At 27.5% G+C, this 17,338-nt stretch overlaps 14 protein-coding genes and 1 pseudogene across 14 annotated transcripts; 6 read left to right on the top strand and 9 right to left on the bottom strand.

Moving 5' to 3' along the window:
- Positions 1 to 514: 514 nt before the first annotated feature.
- AAJ76_4000037141 (hypothetical protein) lies at positions 515 to 886 on the bottom strand (the record flags this gene model as incomplete). The annotated part of the gene is made up of 1 exon (XM_024475477.1): positions 515 to 886. One exon carries the CDS (start codon positions 884 to 886, stop codon positions 515 to 517), a length of 372 nt encoding a protein of 123 aa, XP_024330645.1.
- A 21-nt stretch (positions 887 to 907) lies between these two features.
- Positions 908 to 1,858, top strand: AAJ76_4000037119 (histone acetyltransferase; the record flags this gene model as incomplete). Its single annotated transcript, XM_024475476.1, has 1 exon — positions 908 to 1,858. One exon carries the CDS (start codon positions 908 to 910, stop codon positions 1,856 to 1,858), a length of 951 nt encoding a protein of 316 aa, XP_024330644.1.
- A 10-nt stretch (positions 1,859 to 1,868) lies between these two features.
- Positions 1,869 to 4,010, bottom strand: AAJ76_4000034017 (endochitinase; the record flags this gene model as incomplete). The annotated part of the gene is made up of 1 exon (XM_024475474.1): positions 1,869 to 4,010. The coding sequence occupies one exon, from the start codon at positions 4,008 to 4,010 to the stop codon at positions 1,869 to 1,871; it is 2,142 nt and encodes a 713-aa protein (XP_024330643.1).
- A 107-nt stretch (positions 4,011 to 4,117) lies between these two features.
- On the top strand, positions 4,118 to 4,597 carry AAJ76_4000033909 (hypothetical protein; the record flags this gene model as incomplete). Its single annotated transcript, XM_024475473.1, has 1 exon — positions 4,118 to 4,597. The coding sequence occupies one exon, from the start codon at positions 4,118 to 4,120 to the stop codon at positions 4,595 to 4,597; it is 480 nt and encodes a 159-aa protein (XP_024330642.1).
- On the bottom strand, positions 4,589 to 4,792 carry AAJ76_4000033235 (40s ribosomal protein s28; the record flags this gene model as incomplete). Its single annotated transcript, XM_024475472.1, has 1 exon — positions 4,589 to 4,792. One exon carries the CDS (start codon positions 4,790 to 4,792, stop codon positions 4,589 to 4,591), a length of 204 nt encoding a protein of 67 aa, XP_024330641.1.
- Positions 4,793 to 4,832: 40 nt separating this feature from the next.
- On the top strand, positions 4,833 to 5,678 carry AAJ76_4000033194 (serine threonine-protein kinase rio2; the record flags this gene model as incomplete). The annotated part of the gene is made up of 1 exon (XM_024475471.1): positions 4,833 to 5,678. The coding sequence occupies one exon, from the start codon at positions 4,833 to 4,835 to the stop codon at positions 5,676 to 5,678; it is 846 nt and encodes a 281-aa protein (XP_024330640.1).
- Positions 5,679 to 5,751: 73 nt separating this feature from the next.
- AAJ76_4000032275 (serine threonine-protein kinase endoribonuclease ire1) lies at positions 5,752 to 7,557 on the top strand (the record flags this gene model as incomplete). Its single annotated transcript, XM_024475470.1, has 1 exon — positions 5,752 to 7,557. The coding sequence occupies one exon, from the start codon at positions 5,752 to 5,754 to the stop codon at positions 7,555 to 7,557; it is 1,806 nt and encodes a 601-aa protein (XP_024330639.1).
- A 342-nt stretch (positions 7,558 to 7,899) lies between these two features.
- On the bottom strand, positions 7,900 to 8,856 carry AAJ76_4000029171 (rio-like serine-threonine protein kinase; the record flags this gene model as incomplete). Its single annotated transcript, XM_024475469.1, has 1 exon — positions 7,900 to 8,856. One exon carries the CDS (start codon positions 8,854 to 8,856, stop codon positions 7,900 to 7,902), a length of 957 nt encoding a protein of 318 aa, XP_024330638.1.
- Positions 8,857 to 8,927: 71 nt separating this feature from the next.
- Positions 8,928 to 9,572, top strand: AAJ76_4000029099 (40s ribosomal protein s3; the record flags this gene model as incomplete). Its single annotated transcript, XM_024475468.1, has 1 exon — positions 8,928 to 9,572. One exon carries the CDS (start codon positions 8,928 to 8,930, stop codon positions 9,570 to 9,572), a length of 645 nt encoding a protein of 214 aa, XP_024330637.1.
- A 472-nt stretch (positions 9,573 to 10,044) lies between these two features.
- Positions 10,045 to 10,530, bottom strand: AAJ76_4000027497 (hypothetical protein; the record flags this gene model as incomplete). Its single annotated transcript, XM_024475467.1, has 1 exon — positions 10,045 to 10,530. One exon carries the CDS (start codon positions 10,528 to 10,530, stop codon positions 10,045 to 10,047), a length of 486 nt encoding a protein of 161 aa, XP_024330636.1.
- Positions 10,531 to 11,397: 867 nt separating this feature from the next.
- Positions 11,398 to 12,543, bottom strand: AAJ76_4000025484 (serine protease inhibitor family protein; the record flags this gene model as incomplete). The annotated part of the gene is made up of 1 exon (XM_024475466.1): positions 11,398 to 12,543. One exon carries the CDS (start codon positions 12,541 to 12,543, stop codon positions 11,398 to 11,400), a length of 1,146 nt encoding a protein of 381 aa, XP_024330635.1.
- A 483-nt stretch (positions 12,544 to 13,026) lies between these two features.
- AAJ76_4000024377 (hypothetical protein) lies at positions 13,027 to 13,650 on the bottom strand (annotated as a pseudogene).
- A 135-nt stretch (positions 13,651 to 13,785) lies between these two features.
- Positions 13,786 to 14,643, bottom strand: AAJ76_4000023384 (wd40 repeat-containing protein; the record flags this gene model as incomplete). The annotated part of the gene is made up of 1 exon (XM_024475463.1): positions 13,786 to 14,643. One exon carries the CDS (start codon positions 14,641 to 14,643, stop codon positions 13,786 to 13,788), a length of 858 nt encoding a protein of 285 aa, XP_024330634.1.
- A 330-nt stretch (positions 14,644 to 14,973) lies between these two features.
- Positions 14,974 to 16,320, top strand: AAJ76_4000023053 (protein phosphatase; the record flags this gene model as incomplete). Its single annotated transcript, XM_024475462.1, has 1 exon — positions 14,974 to 16,320. The coding sequence occupies one exon, from the start codon at positions 14,974 to 14,976 to the stop codon at positions 16,318 to 16,320; it is 1,347 nt and encodes a 448-aa protein (XP_024330633.1).
- Positions 16,321 to 16,354: 34 nt separating this feature from the next.
- Positions 16,355 to 17,269, bottom strand: AAJ76_4000020758 (hypothetical protein; the record flags this gene model as incomplete). Its single annotated transcript, XM_024475461.1, has 1 exon — positions 16,355 to 17,269. The coding sequence occupies one exon, from the start codon at positions 17,267 to 17,269 to the stop codon at positions 16,355 to 16,357; it is 915 nt and encodes a 304-aa protein (XP_024330632.1).
- Between the last annotated feature and the right edge of the window lie 69 nt (positions 17,270 to 17,338).

Genomic DNA, 17,338 nt, shown 5'->3' with positions numbered 1-17,338 from the left:
CCCACAGGGACCATGAATCATATGTTTCATAACCAAGTTATGTAATCTTTCATTTTCATTTATCTTTAATATTTTAGGACAATAAAGGTGAAGTCATGTCAATCAGCAGTATTAATATGTCTGATTTATTAATAATAATTTTTGAATAAACCCACGTTTTATCCTAACAATATAGTTTATAATTTAATTTAAATAGCTTTTGTTAATTAAATTTATGTTTAAAAAACAAAATACACCTTTTTGTGTAAAATCAATATATAATTTCGTTAAAACAAATGTAAGCTTTAAATTAATAAAAGTAATATATATGCTGATTTCTATAAAACATAGTATTTTATAAACGTTTAACACCACAATTCAATTTATTTAAGTTTTACTATAGCATAACAACCAAGAACAGAACATTTTATATAATTTCATTAAAGAAAATGTAAGCTTTAATTAATAAAAGTAAAATACATGATGATTTCTATAAAATATAGTATTTTATAAACGTTTAACACCACAATTCAATTTATTTAAGTTTTACTATAGCATGACAACCAAGAACAGGACACTTTATATTTCTACCATTAACATATTTTTCCAGTCCCTCACGTTCATAAACGTGATTGCAGTGATTTCTAAAAGGTGTAGCAATTTTTATTTGTTGAAAAGGACAAATAAGTTCAGATTCAATATGCTTTACCTCACAATCATCTGTAGTACTTTCTGAATTTTCTATTAATCTCAAATAATTCTTATATGTTTTAACATTTAAAACTGATTCTTTCTTTGTTAAAATTTCTTTATGTATAGAAATAAGTTCATTTATTGTACTATTAGGTATTGCAATTTTTTTTATTTCATCTAGTAAATCTTTTTTTCTTTCTAAATATTCTTCCATTCCTAAACGGTAAAAAAAGATATGGAAAATAAAAAAGAAGAAAATATTAGAAAAAAAGAAGAAAATTTAAAAGATACGATTATAAATAACACAAATATACCAAATCCCGAAATTGTTACTACAAAAGACGATTTGTTTTTGCATTCATGTTCAGAAATTGAAAATTTTTTTGCTAATATTACAGAAAATAATACTAAGAGACGGCATATTGGTTGTGAGTACAACGTTAATTCAGATACAAAGATTTCTGTTTGTACAATAGGTACACGGAAATTTAGCTTAAAAACGTCACAATATAATTTAAAAAAAACTGATTCAATTTATTTTTGTAATGACTGTTTATTTTCTTACTCTGAAAACATAAGTTATGAACGTCATAAACTTAAATGTGATAAAGAAGTTCCTGGAAGGTTTCTTATCTACAAAGAAAATAATTTACACATTTATAAAATATTTGGTTATTCTAATATTTCTTATTGTCAAAATTTATGTATTTTAGGAAAGTGTTTTATTTCTCACAAAACATTATTTTGGGACATCGATAATTATAATTTCTATGTTTTATACGACGAAGATAACTTTATAGGCTTTTTTAGCGAAGAAGTATTAAATAAAGAAAACAATCTATCATGTATAGTTATACTTCCTGATTGCCAAAAAAAAGGCTACGGGACATTGCTGGTAGATTTAAGCTATTTTTTAAAAAAAGGTACGTGTGAAAGACCTCTAAGTTCTGAAGGTGAAGTTTTATACAATAAATATTGGAAGGCGAAAGTTTATAATTTTTTAGAACGAAACAATGGTAAAGAATATTCAATCAATGATATCTCTCAAAGGTTGAATATGACACCAGATGATGTCTCTAATACCCTTAAATTATTAAATTGTAACACGGATGATAGTTTTATATCTTTAAAAGGCTGGAAAGCATCTAAAATTAGACTTATTAAAAAAGAATATATTTTACAATAAATTAATTTAATTAATAACATCCAGATTCATCTGCTAAATTACTAACTCCTAAAACCTCTGCAACAGCTTTATAAATTTCATATCTTTTTTTACTTTTATCAACATTAGATCCTGTGCATTCCAAAGCACCATTAATTGCTTTCGTAGTTGCGCCAAAATGATTCTCACTAACACCGGGCGCATTTTCTACGTTTTCTTTCCAAAACCATAAACTAACTTTTGCACCAAGCTCAGGATCCTCGCAAACCAAATCAGGATTATTAAAAAGTTCATCTCCCATTCCTAATGCTTCACCTGCTGCCTTGTAATTAGCAGGCCATGACAGTTGTATAAATCCTCTTCCATGATATGATTTACCTGGTGCTCCTTCAGAGCCACCATATTGATCAGCACATTTTGTTGATCCTTTACAATCAATTTCTTCTATGTGCTCAAAACCTCCGGACTCATGTGCTAACTGGGCTAAAAACATGGCTGCCATATTAAGATCATCAAATCCTTCATTTGTAACGTTTACAACAGCATCGACATATTCCTGTTTGGGGTTAAAATTTTGTTTAGACATGGCTTCAAAAACTTGTTCAGATGTAACATTAACTTCGCCAGTGCCTCCGCCAATTGTACCAGGTTTAGTTCCCTGTTCACCAGAAGGCTTGTCACCCCCAGACGGTTTATTCTCTCCACCTTGTGCTGGTTTTCCTCCAGCGCCATTTTCCCCGGCTTGTGTTGGTTTTTCTGCTGCACCATTTCCCTCACCCTGTGCTGGTTTTTCTGCTGCACCATTTCCCCCACCCTGTGCTGGTTTTCCTGCTGCACCATTTCCTCCGCCTTGTGCTGGTTTTCCTGCTGCACCATTTCCTCCGTCTTGTGCTGGTTTTCCTGCTGCGCCGTTTCCTTCACCCTGTGATGGTTTTCCTGCTGCACCATTTCCTCCGCCTTGTGCTGGTTTTCCTGCTGCGCCATTTCCTTCACCCTGTGATGATTTTCCTGCTGCGCCATTTCCTCCTCCCTGCGCTGGTTTTCCTGCTGCACCATTTCCTCCACCTTGTGTTGGTTTTCCTGCTGCGCCACTTCCTCCACCTTGTGTTGGTTTTCCTGCTGCGCCGTTTCCTTCACCCTGTGATGGTTTTCCTGCTACATCGTTACCTTTCATTGTTAGTCCAGTAGAGGATTGTTGTAATTTTGTTTTTTGATGTCCTCCATTTAGATTTGAAGCTTTTATAGGCGCACCAGCGCCATGTTCTGTTTTAGTAGCACCACCACCTTCACCTTTTGATGTATGTACAGGTGGAGCGGCACCTGCATTCGTTTGTGTTGCTTCGTGGGATGGTGCATTATATCCGTTTCCCAAATGCCCACCAACAGAAGAAGGTTGTACAAAAGGCTGATAACCTAAACCTTTTTTTGATCCTTCTGGTTGTACACTAGGCTGAATAAATCTATCTGATGCTTGCACTAATTGTACGTCCACGTTGCTAATATTATCCTTTTGAGTAATAGTTTTGAAAACTGTAACTGTAGAGGGAGCAGAATGATTTTCAATCACTTTATGATATGTGACAGTCGTGGTCTTTGCATTTTCTTGTTTTTTACCTTTCTTTCCATTGTCACCATTTTTTTCATGTAGTACTTTAATATTTCTCATTTTTTTTTTTTGCTTATTCCTAGTATTTTCATTATTTTTACTATGTTTTTTCTCTTTTAAATTAGAGCCTTTTTTTTCTCTAGATGATTTTTTATGGCTACCACTTGAAGGCTCTTCTATGTCTTCTTCCTCTTCCTCAGAAACATCTTTAGTCGATTCCGATTCTTCATTATTGCTTTCCGTATCATCATCGTCGTTTTCTTCTTCATCTACTTTTTTCAATTGCTTTTTCAAGTTTTTTACAAATTCTTTATCGCGAGATAATTTTTTTAACTGTTCCATCAAATCTCCATTAGTACTTTTAGATTTTTTTGAGTTTTCTTTTGTATTCGGCATACAAGACATTTTTTTATTGTTAAGATTGCATTCCGTATCATCTGGACAATCAGTTGTCACTACATGTCCATTTTCGTCGCATACGCTCAGCATGTTATTTATACACATTGACGATCCCGGTGAACAAAAATCTTTACAACTTCTTAACATCAAATATAACAATATGTTCATACATACAGGCTCCTTGAATACTAATATTAAAGTGTGAAACTTGCTGTTTTAAAAAATACCAGTAATTTAAAACGGTGTAACAATATAATTTTTGTTTCGCCCTTAAAATGGCATTTAAAAGGAATTATTACGAAAGAAAACAAGTTAAGCACAGAGCTAAGTACGGCAGGTTAGAGAAGAGGAGTGAATTAATTTCTAGATTAAAAAAAATTAAAGAAAATAAAAAGATAATTAATGATGCAAAAAATGAAATAGAGAATGTTACTGGTAAAGAATATTTTTTCAAGTATAATTCTTTGACTACAATAAATGGCAAATTATCTACTGTTGAATATGACACACAAGACGAACTTACAAAAAAAAAGATTTTTGTTGATGAAGAAATTATGAGAATTAAAAAAAAATTATTAACTTTTCAAGATGTTCCGCAGAATAAAAAATATATTTTTGATGAAGATGGCAATAAAGTTGAAGTGAAACGAATAACTGATACTTCTGTAAATGAAGAACATAATGAATATAAAAAGTATCTTAAACAATTAATTGAAACAAAAAAAGAAATAAATAATAAAATTTATTCATCTTAATTTGCGATGTTCTCTTTCGCATTCTAATAAAGCAACTGTATCTCCTTCTTCGATCGGTCCCTTAATAAATCTATTAATTTTTCTTCCATTAGCAGCCAACTCTATTCTAACTAAAGTTAATGCGCCTGCTGACCCTGCTCTTTCTGCTTTTTTTATAACTTTACCATAAAATTGCTGTTGTAAATTGGCTTCCATTTTAAGGGTAGAAAAAAAATATTTTTTAGACCCACTTGATATGATTTTATCTACTGATGGCGTGTGGACAATTTCTAAACAGCACTTAAGGATTTTAGAAATTGTTGAAGATCACAATACACATAATAGACAGTCCGACATGGATACAATAAAAAACAAGTCAAAAGTACAAAACGTTAATATGTACTTACAAGATTTAATAAAACTGAAATTTTTAAAATATGACAAACCAAATTATAAGCTTACGATAAGTGGAATGGATTGCATCGCTTTGAATACCCTTAGACAAAAAGGATTGTCTAAATTGTCTTGTCGTATAGGAATTGGGAAGGAATCAGACATATGGGAAGGTATATATAACAATCAAAAAGTTGTGTTAAAAATACACAGGCTTGGTAGGACAAGCTTTAAATCAATAAAAAATAAAAGAGATTATCAAAAAGGAAAGATTGATTGGTACAAAATTAATAAAATATCTTGTCAAAGAGAAGTACAATATTATGAAATCTTTCAAGAACTCGATATTCCTAAATTTTTTGATTTTGACCGCCACATTATTGTTTTGGAGTTGCTTGATTATCAACCACTTTATATGACGAAATTAGAGCATCCAGAAATTATCTACAAAAAAATGATTGGCTTTATTGCAGAATTATGGAATTTAGGGTATGTACATGGAGATTTTAACGAGTTTAACGTTATGGTTAAAGATGATTGTATAAAAGTACTTGATTTTCCACAAAGTTTAAAGACCACACATAAAGATGCTGTTAGATATTTGGAAAGAGATATACAGTGTGTTGAGCTTTATTTTGAAAAAAAGTATGGTCTATTATCGGTAACGAACAATATTAAAGACATTTTAGAAAATTCTTTAATTAGTTAAAATTTATTAAAAATTTTATGATTCTTATTTATCGCATTCAATAAATATTTCTAAATTTATCTACCCTTAAAGTATGTTTCCTGTTCTACTATTTATCTTTTGCAATGCTTTGTACATCGTGCAAACCGAAGATTTTTTTCTTCATTTCGTTACAGATAATAGTGTTGAAACTATCGAACTTTTCAAACTTAAACGGAATGTACCAGCACTTACTAGTGGTAAAGAAACAGATAACGATACTATTCAGCCAAGTAATAAACTGCTAATAGACAATATACTTGTATCACCAGACGGTTTAATAGTATTTGAAGACTATTCATTTAACATTGACAGTTTGGAAAAAGAGACAAAAATTTATAAGCACGTTATATTTCAAACGCAAAGAAGATCTGAAACTATTAAAAAACACAATGTAGTAATTTTTCTTGTTTTTTTAGATTTAAAAATTATAGATAGTCGTACACTATATACAAGAATTGAAACATTTTCTTACGTTTATTTTCCATTTTCATTAAGTAAATGTTTGTCTATTAAAGGCAATACTATAAGATTATATGATAAAATTTATACGTTTAACGAGAATATAGTTGCAGTTTATGATACCATCGATTATAATGGTGTAACTTATATGAATAAAATTTATACTAATAACAATTTACAACTTTATACACCTAAAGTTGTATTTTTAAAAGTATACAATTTTAAATATTTGATTTTACTTGCTTTACCAGTACTATTACTTTGGTATAATAAACAGAAAAAAATAAAGTTAATGAATATAGATTACGAAACCGAATTTTACACAATCTATTATGGAACTTACAACAATGCGCCAGCAATTATTAAAAAGTACAAACACAAGAATAATTCTTTTTATGATGAAATTGGTCTTCTAGGCAGACTTGATCATTCTTCAATTAAAAAAAATTTATATTATGATAAAGGACTTTACAGGCCGTACATGGTTTTCGAGTATTCTGATCGGGTAAAACATATGACAAAAGGAGATTTGTTACAGTTTACACAGGTAATTGCGTACTTACATGAGCAAAATTTGGTTTATAAAAACTTTACACCAAATAACATTAGAAGAAAAAACGGTCGCATTGTCTTATTTAACATTGGTTCACAGAGTGATAACACAGGATGGTATGTTTGTACTACCGATTCTGATGAATTTTCGCAAGATTTGCAATCTGTAGGTGTTATTTTACATTATTTTATAACAGGATATCATCCGTATGAAACATTAGTTGATGATAATGAAACTTATAAATTTGTTTACAGAACGAATGATGATTATAAAAAAGAATTTTCTGTCGATAATAAAACCGTTACACTTAAAAATTATACTAGAGAACAATTAGAAGAATTAGAACAAAATATGAAAATTCGTAGATATAAAATACGTACAGTAAATTCTCTTGAGCATGATTTAATTTATCACACAATAAAAAATAAAACTACAATGGCTAAATTAGCTAAGCATCCATATTTTTGGTCACAAGAAAGGATTTTTAATTTTCTAGCAAATTTTTCGGATTTGGTTGAAGGATCTTCATCTCAGATTCGTAGACTCGAGCGGAATAAAAATAGAATTTTTGAAATGCCATGGGACAATTATCTTGATGATATTGTTAAAGATGAATTGGAAGTTTTTAGATATTATAATTACAATAATGCTCGAGATTTAATTAGGGTTATTAGAAATAAAGGAAGACATTATAATCAAATTCCAGAAGTAGTTCAAGAAATTTATAAAAGTTTTCCAAACGGATTTATTGATTATTGGATGACTATTTTTCCAAAATTACTGATAGTTTGTTATAATTGTGGAGAATCATTGAAGGATAATGATTTACTTAAAGATTTTTATTAAATTTTTATTTTTAAATAATTTTTGTACGAGACGCTGCAATAAGTGAACTGTAGCTGAAAGAATTCAAAAGTTGTTAGAAACAATGGTGTCTATTATACTGTGTGAACATAATCTGTAAGCGTGACTATTAAAAATTTAAAATTATTGAAAAAAAAACCATTAAACTTGTTGTATATTTTAAAAGAAAAAACTTATATATTTAATTTAAGTATTTTAATGCCAATTTTGTTTTACATCGAAACACACAAAGATTAATGTATATACAATAATTTTTTTGTCTTAAAACAGATAAAAAAGTTTTATAATTTAAATATAATCAAATAAGTTTTATACACAAATAAATTAAGATAAATTTAACAATCTGTCTATAAGTTTTTCTATTTTGTATTTGTGCGCTAGATTTTTGATCGTTGGTAGTGTATAATTTTTAATGTAGCGAAATAGTTTATACGCCCTTCTGTTAAATTTATCTATAACATATTCTCCTAGAATATCTAAGTAAATTTCTAAAATAACAAATTCTGAATTTTGAACATTTAAAAAACCAGCAGAAAATGCCCACGCCTCTTCAGACAAGTCACATTCCTTTATAACGCCAAAAAATACAGCATATAATCCCTTTAATCCCTCCTCGCTCGCTTTTTTGCTAAACAGTTTAATTTTATAAAAAGTAAATAAATCATCATTATACAAAAATTTAAAACACAAACTGTACTGTCTATATGATTCATAATATCTAGACACTTGTATTATAGATTGTTCTAAAATTTTTAGAACGAAAGTTTCTAAAAATACTTTAGAATGCGAATATTTGTTAAGAAATCTATAAAGTGTATAAATTTTATCATAATCATTATTAAGTTGATTTAACCTTTTGTTGACTTCTATTTTTATTTTAAGAAGTTCAGATCTAGGTGTCAAATCTTTTTCATTTTGAATCTGTTTTTCAATAACAAAATAATGCGACAAAAACAGATAGTTTTTTATATAGTAATCTTCAAAATTGACATTAAATTCAAAAACATTTTTATCAAAACTAGAATCTTCTGCAACAGTAGGTTCGTACGATAAAACTGAATATTTAGCTTGTTCGTTTTTTATTAGATGCTGACATGGATTGATAATATTAGTATTTATATCATTATTTTCTGTGACTTGTGACTGTAATGCAGTATTGTTTATTATAAATTTTTTTCGTTCTAATTCTTTAAATTTTTCTTCTCTTCTTGTAATATTTTCCTTAGTCATCTGCTTTACTATTCTTTTTCTTTGTTCTTCAATCTTTTTAAACTCATCCATATAAGTACAAAGGGCCTTTTGTTTTTTTGACGGGTAAATCTTGCAAATATTTTTTCAAATTTTACCCCCCAATGGGCAACGATAATATTCTAAAAAAGTTTATAGCTGATGGAATGATTTTTGCAGAACTTAAAGAGCTGTTCGAGAAGTGTCTTATTAACGAAGGATTTAGTTCATTAGAATTAAGACTTGAAGAAAGTCCAGTTAAGGTCATATTGAAGGTAGTTAAACCGCAAGAATTAATAGGAGACAAAAAGTGGAAGATTGTTCAGATTCAACATCTAGTAGCCAGTAGACTAAGTTTACCAGACTCTAATGTAGTAGTAATTATCGATAAAGTAGTAGAAAAAGGATTATGTCCTGTTTACCAAGCCAATCTTATTAGAGAAAAAATGCTTGCTAATATTCCTCATAAAAGAGCGGCCAACTTGGTATTGAAGAATACTAAATTTGCAGGTGCTACAGGATGTTTAGTAACTATTTCAGGGAAGCTTAAAGGTTTAAGAGCTTGTACCAAGAAATTTTTAGAAGGAGTAGTAATAAAGAGTGGACAGCCTTCTAGAGATTATGTTAAGAAGCATATTACAACTGTTAATACCAAGCAGGGAGTAATAGGAATACAAGTATCAATTATGTTACCTCATGATCCAGAAGGTATTTTAGGACCAAGTACTTTATTACCCGATAAAATCGTGGTATTAGACGCTAAAGAATAATAAAATTTTAAGTTAGTATTTACTGTTTTATATTTAGTGGACTTTTAAATGTTTTACTTCTAAAAATCTATGCTATTGTTCTATAACAGTTTTAAATACTTAAGATAAGATTTTAGAGCTAAACGCTGTTTGTTACTGACTTTGAAACGTATTTTAAATTGAAGTAATAATTTTTAAGCTTTATTTGCGATAAAAAAAGTAGAAGAATGCAAGTACTGTCATGTATTAAATTATCGACTTTTATTAAAAAGCTGTACTTTATAGTGTACTTTAAGTGATGAAACTTTAACAAAAAGAAAGGTGCCATTAGAAAATTAAAAGTATTAAATTTTTTTTAATAAAATGTAGATCTCTTAAAGAGCCATTTAAGCTCTTCTTAAGAACAATGTATTTAATAAAAAAAAATAAGTGAAAGTTACGCATTTGTAGTGCCTATTCATAAAAAAATACTTTCACAAAAATATTTACTGCTTTAATAAGCCAATTTTAGTTGTTTTTTCATATTTTCAATAAGCATCGAATTTTTAGAGATCGAATTCAATAACAACTTTTTATCATCTACAGGTGACACGCTCGTCAACCTATTTTCGTTATTTCTAGATCTAAATAATCTTAACCAGTTGTTAAATATTTCCAAAATTTTATTAAATAAATAAACTAGTTTATCGTATGCTTCTTCCCGTGTCATACTGCCATCTATTAAAGATAAATGTACATACAGCGCCGTAATAATATCCTCTTCAGATAAGTTTGTTACTATATCGCTTGCTAAAATAACCTGCTCCCAAATTTTATTTATATGATATTTTACAACATATAGACCCTCACTAAATAGATAATAGATTTCTTTATTTTTCAATTGTATTTTGTCTTCCCGATTATTCTGCACTAACATATACTTCATTTTAAATAAAAAGCTTAATTCAAGTAAAATTCTGTCAACTATTACTTGCAACATGGGGTATTAAATTTAATAAAGTTTTAAACCACAAATTATTATGGATAAATTAACAAAAATGTAATGATTTATAAAACGTTGTAAATTTTAAAGTAAACGTTGTGCTTTTTATTTAATTTTTGCTAAAAAAGGAAATTTTTAGAGAAAATCTATACTTACTTAAATAATTTATACAAATCAATTAGCATTTTTTATTGTAATACTTAAAAAATAAAAAATTAAACATTTTTTTAATTTAATTATTTAAAAATTCTGATTGCAGATTTTCATTGATAAAGGGGTATCAGTTAAGAATAAAATATTTTGTAACACTATTTGCAATTGAAACTTTATCTAAATATATTATTACAAATAGATAAAATTATTAGTTGTTGTTTTATCAGTAAGCGGTGTTTTTTGTAATTTTAATAATGTGTTTTTAATTAATTAAATACAAAAAAATACGGCATAATCAAGAGAAAACATTATTTACACAAAATATTTTTTTGTAAAATTAATTTCTTTCTGCTTTTAATTAATGCAGAATTTTTAAAAATAAATTAAGAAAAAGTTTTAAAAATTTCTGGGGGCTTTATTTTTCATTATTTTGACTTTAATAAAAATATACTTAGCCCTTTATGACATATAAAGTTTTTATTTAACAAAAGAACTACTTTAATAATTTGTTTGTACTAACTTTTGATATTCTTTATAGTTTAAAATACATCTATAAATTATTTTAATTTTCCATAAAAGTTTACTTTAAATTTAAAAACTTATAATAAATTATAGATAAGGTAAAACAAAAAGAGAATTATAAAAAGATGTATATACATGTGCTAGAAATATAAATAACTAGCCTTTAACTTATAAATCATAAAAAACCTTTTATTGTTTTTCTCCAGTAAACTGTCCCATAAATATTGTCATGTAAGAGGATACTTTATCGCTAATTTCAATTTTTTTTACTAGAAAATATAGAAAAGGTCTATTAAAGTGGATCTCAACTTCAGGTGGTATTGGTAGTGATCGAAAACATATAAAAGCAGATGTTACTGCTGTAGCTACAGTACCATTTTCATTAATGTCAATAATTGCGAGTTGTTTAATCAAAGGATAGTCTTTATTCGTTACAGTAAACATATTTGAGAAATCAGGATTGTCAAATACTTCATTAAGTCCTAGTTTTCTTAGATTATCATTGAGATCGAAATTGGATTTAGTCCTAAATTTAGGAAATTTCAAATTTATATAACGATTTTCCATGTCATTAATTATTTTTGCTATTCCTTGTTCATTTATTTTCTTATTAATTTCACTCAGTGATTTATCTTTTTGAGGCACAATTGCTACTAAAGAAAAATCAGAATTTTCATAAGCCATTTGTACGGCTTGATATAGTTCATTATTAACGATCGGGAACGTATTGTTTTGCGTCATCATGTTCACTGAACTAACTTCGTCATTATTAATAAAATCTTCAAATAGCGCCGGGTCGGTAAATGGTGCTGCCCAGAAGCTTTTAAAATATACTGTATTTATTATCATTGCAGTAGTATCCGGTGGTATACTATCCAAATAACTTGGTACCATATCAAAAGTGGATTTCCTAATACAATCATTTATCTTGTATACTGAAGCATTTAAATTAGAAAAAGCAAAACTATCAATAGTAGAGAAATAGTTATTAATCATTGTCTCTTCAAATTTCTTTTGCAACCTGATATTATCTCTATAGAAAACAAAATTTTTAACAACAAATTCTTTTTCTTTAGGCTTATTCTCATCTTTTGACTCTTGTAATACTGTAATAATATTTTTAACCGTATCATTAAATTTAGTTAGAGAGGATTCGCACTGTAAAAAAGTCTCAATCTGTTTTCTACTATTATTTTTTAATCCATTGGCTAACATGCTAAGAATTATAGTGATAGCATATGGGGCACTCACAAAGCTTTCATCCTTTTTCTCATTGCTTAATAATTCAAAAATCCTTGAACCACAGTTTGACAAAACATTTATGTTTTCATTCATAGGGGTGTAATTTAAATTTTTTTATTTATATTAAAAAATTATTTTTGTAAACAAAACCTGATTATGAAAATTAATATATTGTTAAACGTTTGTGATATTTCAACAAATTGTTAATATTTAATTTATTTTATTTTTGAAAAAATAATTTTTCTAGCGAAATTAATTAATTTTGAAAAATTAAACAAGTTTGAAAGCAATATTTAAGCATACACCATTAAATAGTTTTTTTTACTTTAACTTATATTGAAATATAAAACAATCTATACATAATAATATGTTAACTTGAAAAAAATATTTTATTAATTATTTATATCATTAGTTATATTAAAAAAGCAACCCAAGATGAAAACTTTAAAAACATTATTTAAACAAATAATTCAAATTAATTAATTATTAAAATTTACGAAAGATTTCAATTATATAAAAGTCCATAAATAAAAAATAACTTATAAATAAAATTTAAAAAAATATAAAATCACTAATTTAATAGGTACCAGATTTATCTTTTCTACCTTTAGGCTTTAGAGTATAAACCTTCTCTAATGCCTTTCGAGCTTTTACCCTTCGTCCATTAAACTCCATTTTCTCAAGTTTATCCAAAGCAGTTTTCTGCTCCTCAGGTGTATCAAACTCTGCAAATACAATATGAGACCCGCTTGATGTAGTAGAAATCTTGCATTTACCAAGCATATCAGCCAGTTCTGACTCTTCTATGTCTTTTGGTAGTCCTTTAATATAAACTTTCTTATCACTAATTATTACTTTTTCCTTGTTAGACTGACTTTTAGCAAAATAAAGATTGTAAGACTGTCCTTCAATATTCACTTTTCCTTCACCACAAGCTTCCTCTACACAATCAGTATCCTTAAACTCAATAGTACCAACAATCTTATTAGTACCATCTCTCCTTTTAACATCTTTAATGTTTATATTAGAACTGAGGTTAGTATCTGACATTTTTATCATCACAGGTTCAGATTCACGAACCAAGGAATTAATTTTCTTCACTTACATTTTATGTTCATATTTTGAGAATGCGTTAGCAATCTGTAAAACAGATATTGAATCGCCCAAATTACTTATTGCTAAGCTATTTGTTTTTCTCATTGGGGGTAAAAAAAATTTTATATTTATAAAAAAATTAGGAAAAGTAAAAAGATTTATAAATTTGTCTTATTGTGTGTAGTTTGTTGTTAAACAAACAAACAACCAATAATAAATAAAATAATTATCTGCATAAAATTATAAATATTTTTTTTCACTTATTAGACAATATGTCATATCATCACTGCAAGTGCCTATCATATCATCTTCTTCAGACCAATAGATACAGTTTATGAAATTGTCATGTAGTTTATTAATAACATAAACCACCTCTAGATCTGTATTCATAAAAATTAAATTTCCAAAACCTATTCCACAAATAATCATATTTTTATATGCGCATAAAGCAAATATAGGTAAATTACTCAATTTCTTTTTTCTGACAATTGTCCATCCTTTATCAAGAATGTATAGAGATACTTCCCCTTGTCCATTACAAGAAAACATTTTTTCATCAATAAATGCCAGATTCCAAACAGTATCATTCTCACTAATACTTTGGACCATCTCCCAACTTTCATCCATTTTAAAATATTTGTAACATTTAATAGAATTATCATATCCGAATGAAAAAAGCATATCTTCATGGAAAAGACATCCTTTTACATCTTCAGTGTGATCTTCTAGTATATTATTTATTTCTATATTTTCACCAATTCGACACACCCAAACAGATTTACCTCTTGTAGCTAAAGCTATCCATTTATTTAGAGGATCAATACTAATACATTTTATCTCTGTATCTGGGCCTTCTATGACATCCTCTAGTTCTTTGGCGTTTAGAAGAAATATAGAGGCAGTACAATCATAACTACTACTTGTTAAATATTTTCTACTACTAGATATATGTGTTACAGATTTATTATGTTTATATAAAATTTTATTAACTGTTACATCTAGCAGACATGTAGATGTTCCTCCTATATACACATTCTTATTAATATGAATGGTGAATATTTTCTGATCAGTAAAATATTTAGTCGTGGTAAATTGCATATGTAGGGATATATAAAAAATATAGAATAATTTGTTTAAAAGTATATATACTATGTTATTAGTAATATGATTATATGCATTATACAACCAGACGTAATACTTGACTTTCAAAATTTGCAGTAAACAGAAATAGTAATCTGTTTTTTAGAATTGATAGTTTATTGTATTTTAGAAAATTGTTTTATCTAAAAACTTACATTCTATTGTTTTTACTTATGTTCAAAAAGGTAAAATATTTATCAACATTTTTAGAATGTTAAGTGACCTATCATGCTTTTGTGTTACATTTAAATATTTTTAAATATTTTTTTCCTATTAGTTTAATACCCCATGGAAAATATTGATTTTACAAACTTTCAAGTACCTGATATTCTTAAATTACAGTCAATAATAGGTAAAGAAAAAGAAATCACTTATAAACTTATTTCATATCTAAAGTCAAATGCACCTATATCCCCAGAAATACTTCCTATTTGTACACTTTTGTTAATAGAAAACAGAAGCAGTACAATAGAAGTTATACAGAATATATTGATTCATCACCCACATCTTGTACAAGATACTATAAATGAATTACAATCAAGTAAGTTTTATAATCAGCGATGCGCAGTACCACAAATAATTATTGAAATCCCCGATACAAAAATGTATCTTAAAAAAGCTTTTAATGATAACATAGGTGTAGTTGTAAAAGAGGCCTGTTTATCACTACAGTTCTATGAAGCCCTCCCATTTTCTGATAATGAGTTATTGGATATTGCCTTAGCGTTAAATAATCATCAATATGATTATATTCAGTGTCTTGTTCCTGATGTTTTAATTTTTATTAAACAGAAGACATTTCTTATGTCAGAGATAAGCCTGTCTAAGTCATGGAGAAAAAGACTTAGTCTGGTAAAAAAAGTATCTTACTTCAGTTTAGAAGATAGATACTATTTATATAATACTTTATGTAAAGATCCAGAAGAATCTGTTAGAATAGCTCTTGTCAAAGAAATAGATTGTCTTACTGATTTTAAAAAATATGCTGAAATTTTTTTAACTGACACCAGTGAGAATGTTAGAAGTTTAATGGTTAGGAAAATAGGAAATATGTATGATGATTTACTAGATAATATAGTAAATGACCCGTCATGGATAGTGAGGAAAGAGCTTCTTTGTATTCATCGTGAAGATATTTATGAGAGGATAAGTCTACCAATAATTAATAGTCTACCAAAAAACAATACATGGAGAGTTAAAATAGAAATATTAGAAACAATATCCCATATTCTAAATTTCAACGATGTGTTGGTTCAAAGATGTTTATTAGATATTCTATTCAAATATTTAACAGATCCTGTCTATGAAGTAAGAAATAGGGCAGGAGGTGTATTAAAAGATTTAATAAATAAAGCGGAATGGAGTATAGAACTCCAAGAAAGGTTAGAGTGTTTATTACAGTCGTCTTATTTAGTAAGGATTACATTAGTGGAGGCTTTTAAAGAATTTGATAAAAAACATGGTACTAAATTTATTAAAAATTTACTTAATGACAAAGTAATAAATGTGAGAATTAAAGTACTAAGTATTTTAAGTAAAGAAGATCTCGATGATGAAATAAAGGAGATTATAAAAAATATGGAGTGTAGTGATATGTACATGAAAGAAGAAATTGAGAGATTATTAAATTTTTAAAAAACTTTTATTTTTTTGTTAAATTAATAATTATTTATTTTTGATTTAACTTTACTTGAAAACAGTTAAAAACAATAATTTCTTTATAAACTTCTTCCGCCTTAGAAATACTTAACCAAATTGATCGTAAAATATCTAAAACCAAAGTTTTCTGTCCAGAATTAACTGCTTTTATATTTAAGAGATAACTTATAGTATCTATTATATTTTTTAAGTTAAATCTGTCGTGCAATATTTTAATTTTCTCTCTATTATACAGGAGTGTAATAATTTTTTCTTTATAATAAATATCCTCCCTGAAATTAGTTGATGCTAAACTCATACAGTTTTTAGATAATAATTGTAAAAACCTTATATATCCTGTTATAATATCCGTAATATTTTGTGCCATCTTTAGAGTTTTAACTAAAGTGTTAAATCTAGTTCCATAATCAAATGCTATTTGTTTCCAACAATATTCCCATTTATTTGTAAGTAATACATATTCATCATACGATTTGGAAAAATTACCTCTTAACATTTGAAGTCTATAGTTTTTATAATTAAACTTAGAATCAAGTTTAAACCATTTAGCAATTAAATAACTTAGAAGGCCGTTGTACTGTACGAGTTTTTTATGTTGGTTAATTAAATATGTGTCATCGGAATGGCTTTCAGCTGTATTAAAATTTAGTGACTGTGCACCACTAGTATTTAATGGTTCGGTTGTACACTGTTTTTGTTGATTACACGTTTTGGAAAGATCATTAAAAAATGTACAATCTGGTTCTCCTAAAAAAACGGACGATTTATTTACATTTGTAAAATTATGACTATTTTGTTCTAGTTCATTAAATCTTTGATCTACACAATAACTTGAATTATTAGAGACCTGCTTAGTCGTAGTTAATTTCTTTTCATAATTGTAATTATTATAAGAACAAGCAATAATATTTATTAATAGAAGCATAGGGTAAATTTATTAAATTAATAAATTTTTAAACATACAAATAAATAGTTTGTAAATCATTTTTTTTAA

The sequence above is a fragment of the Vairimorpha ceranae genome (genome assembly GCF_000988165.1).
Source record: "Vairimorpha ceranae strain PA08 1199 chromosome Unknown NODE_40, whole genome shotgun sequence".
NCBI lineage: Eukaryota > Fungi > Microsporidia > Nosematidae > Vairimorpha > Vairimorpha ceranae.
Note: the sequence above shows the minus strand (reverse complement) of the source record. Positions and strands in the feature narration are given on the sequence as shown.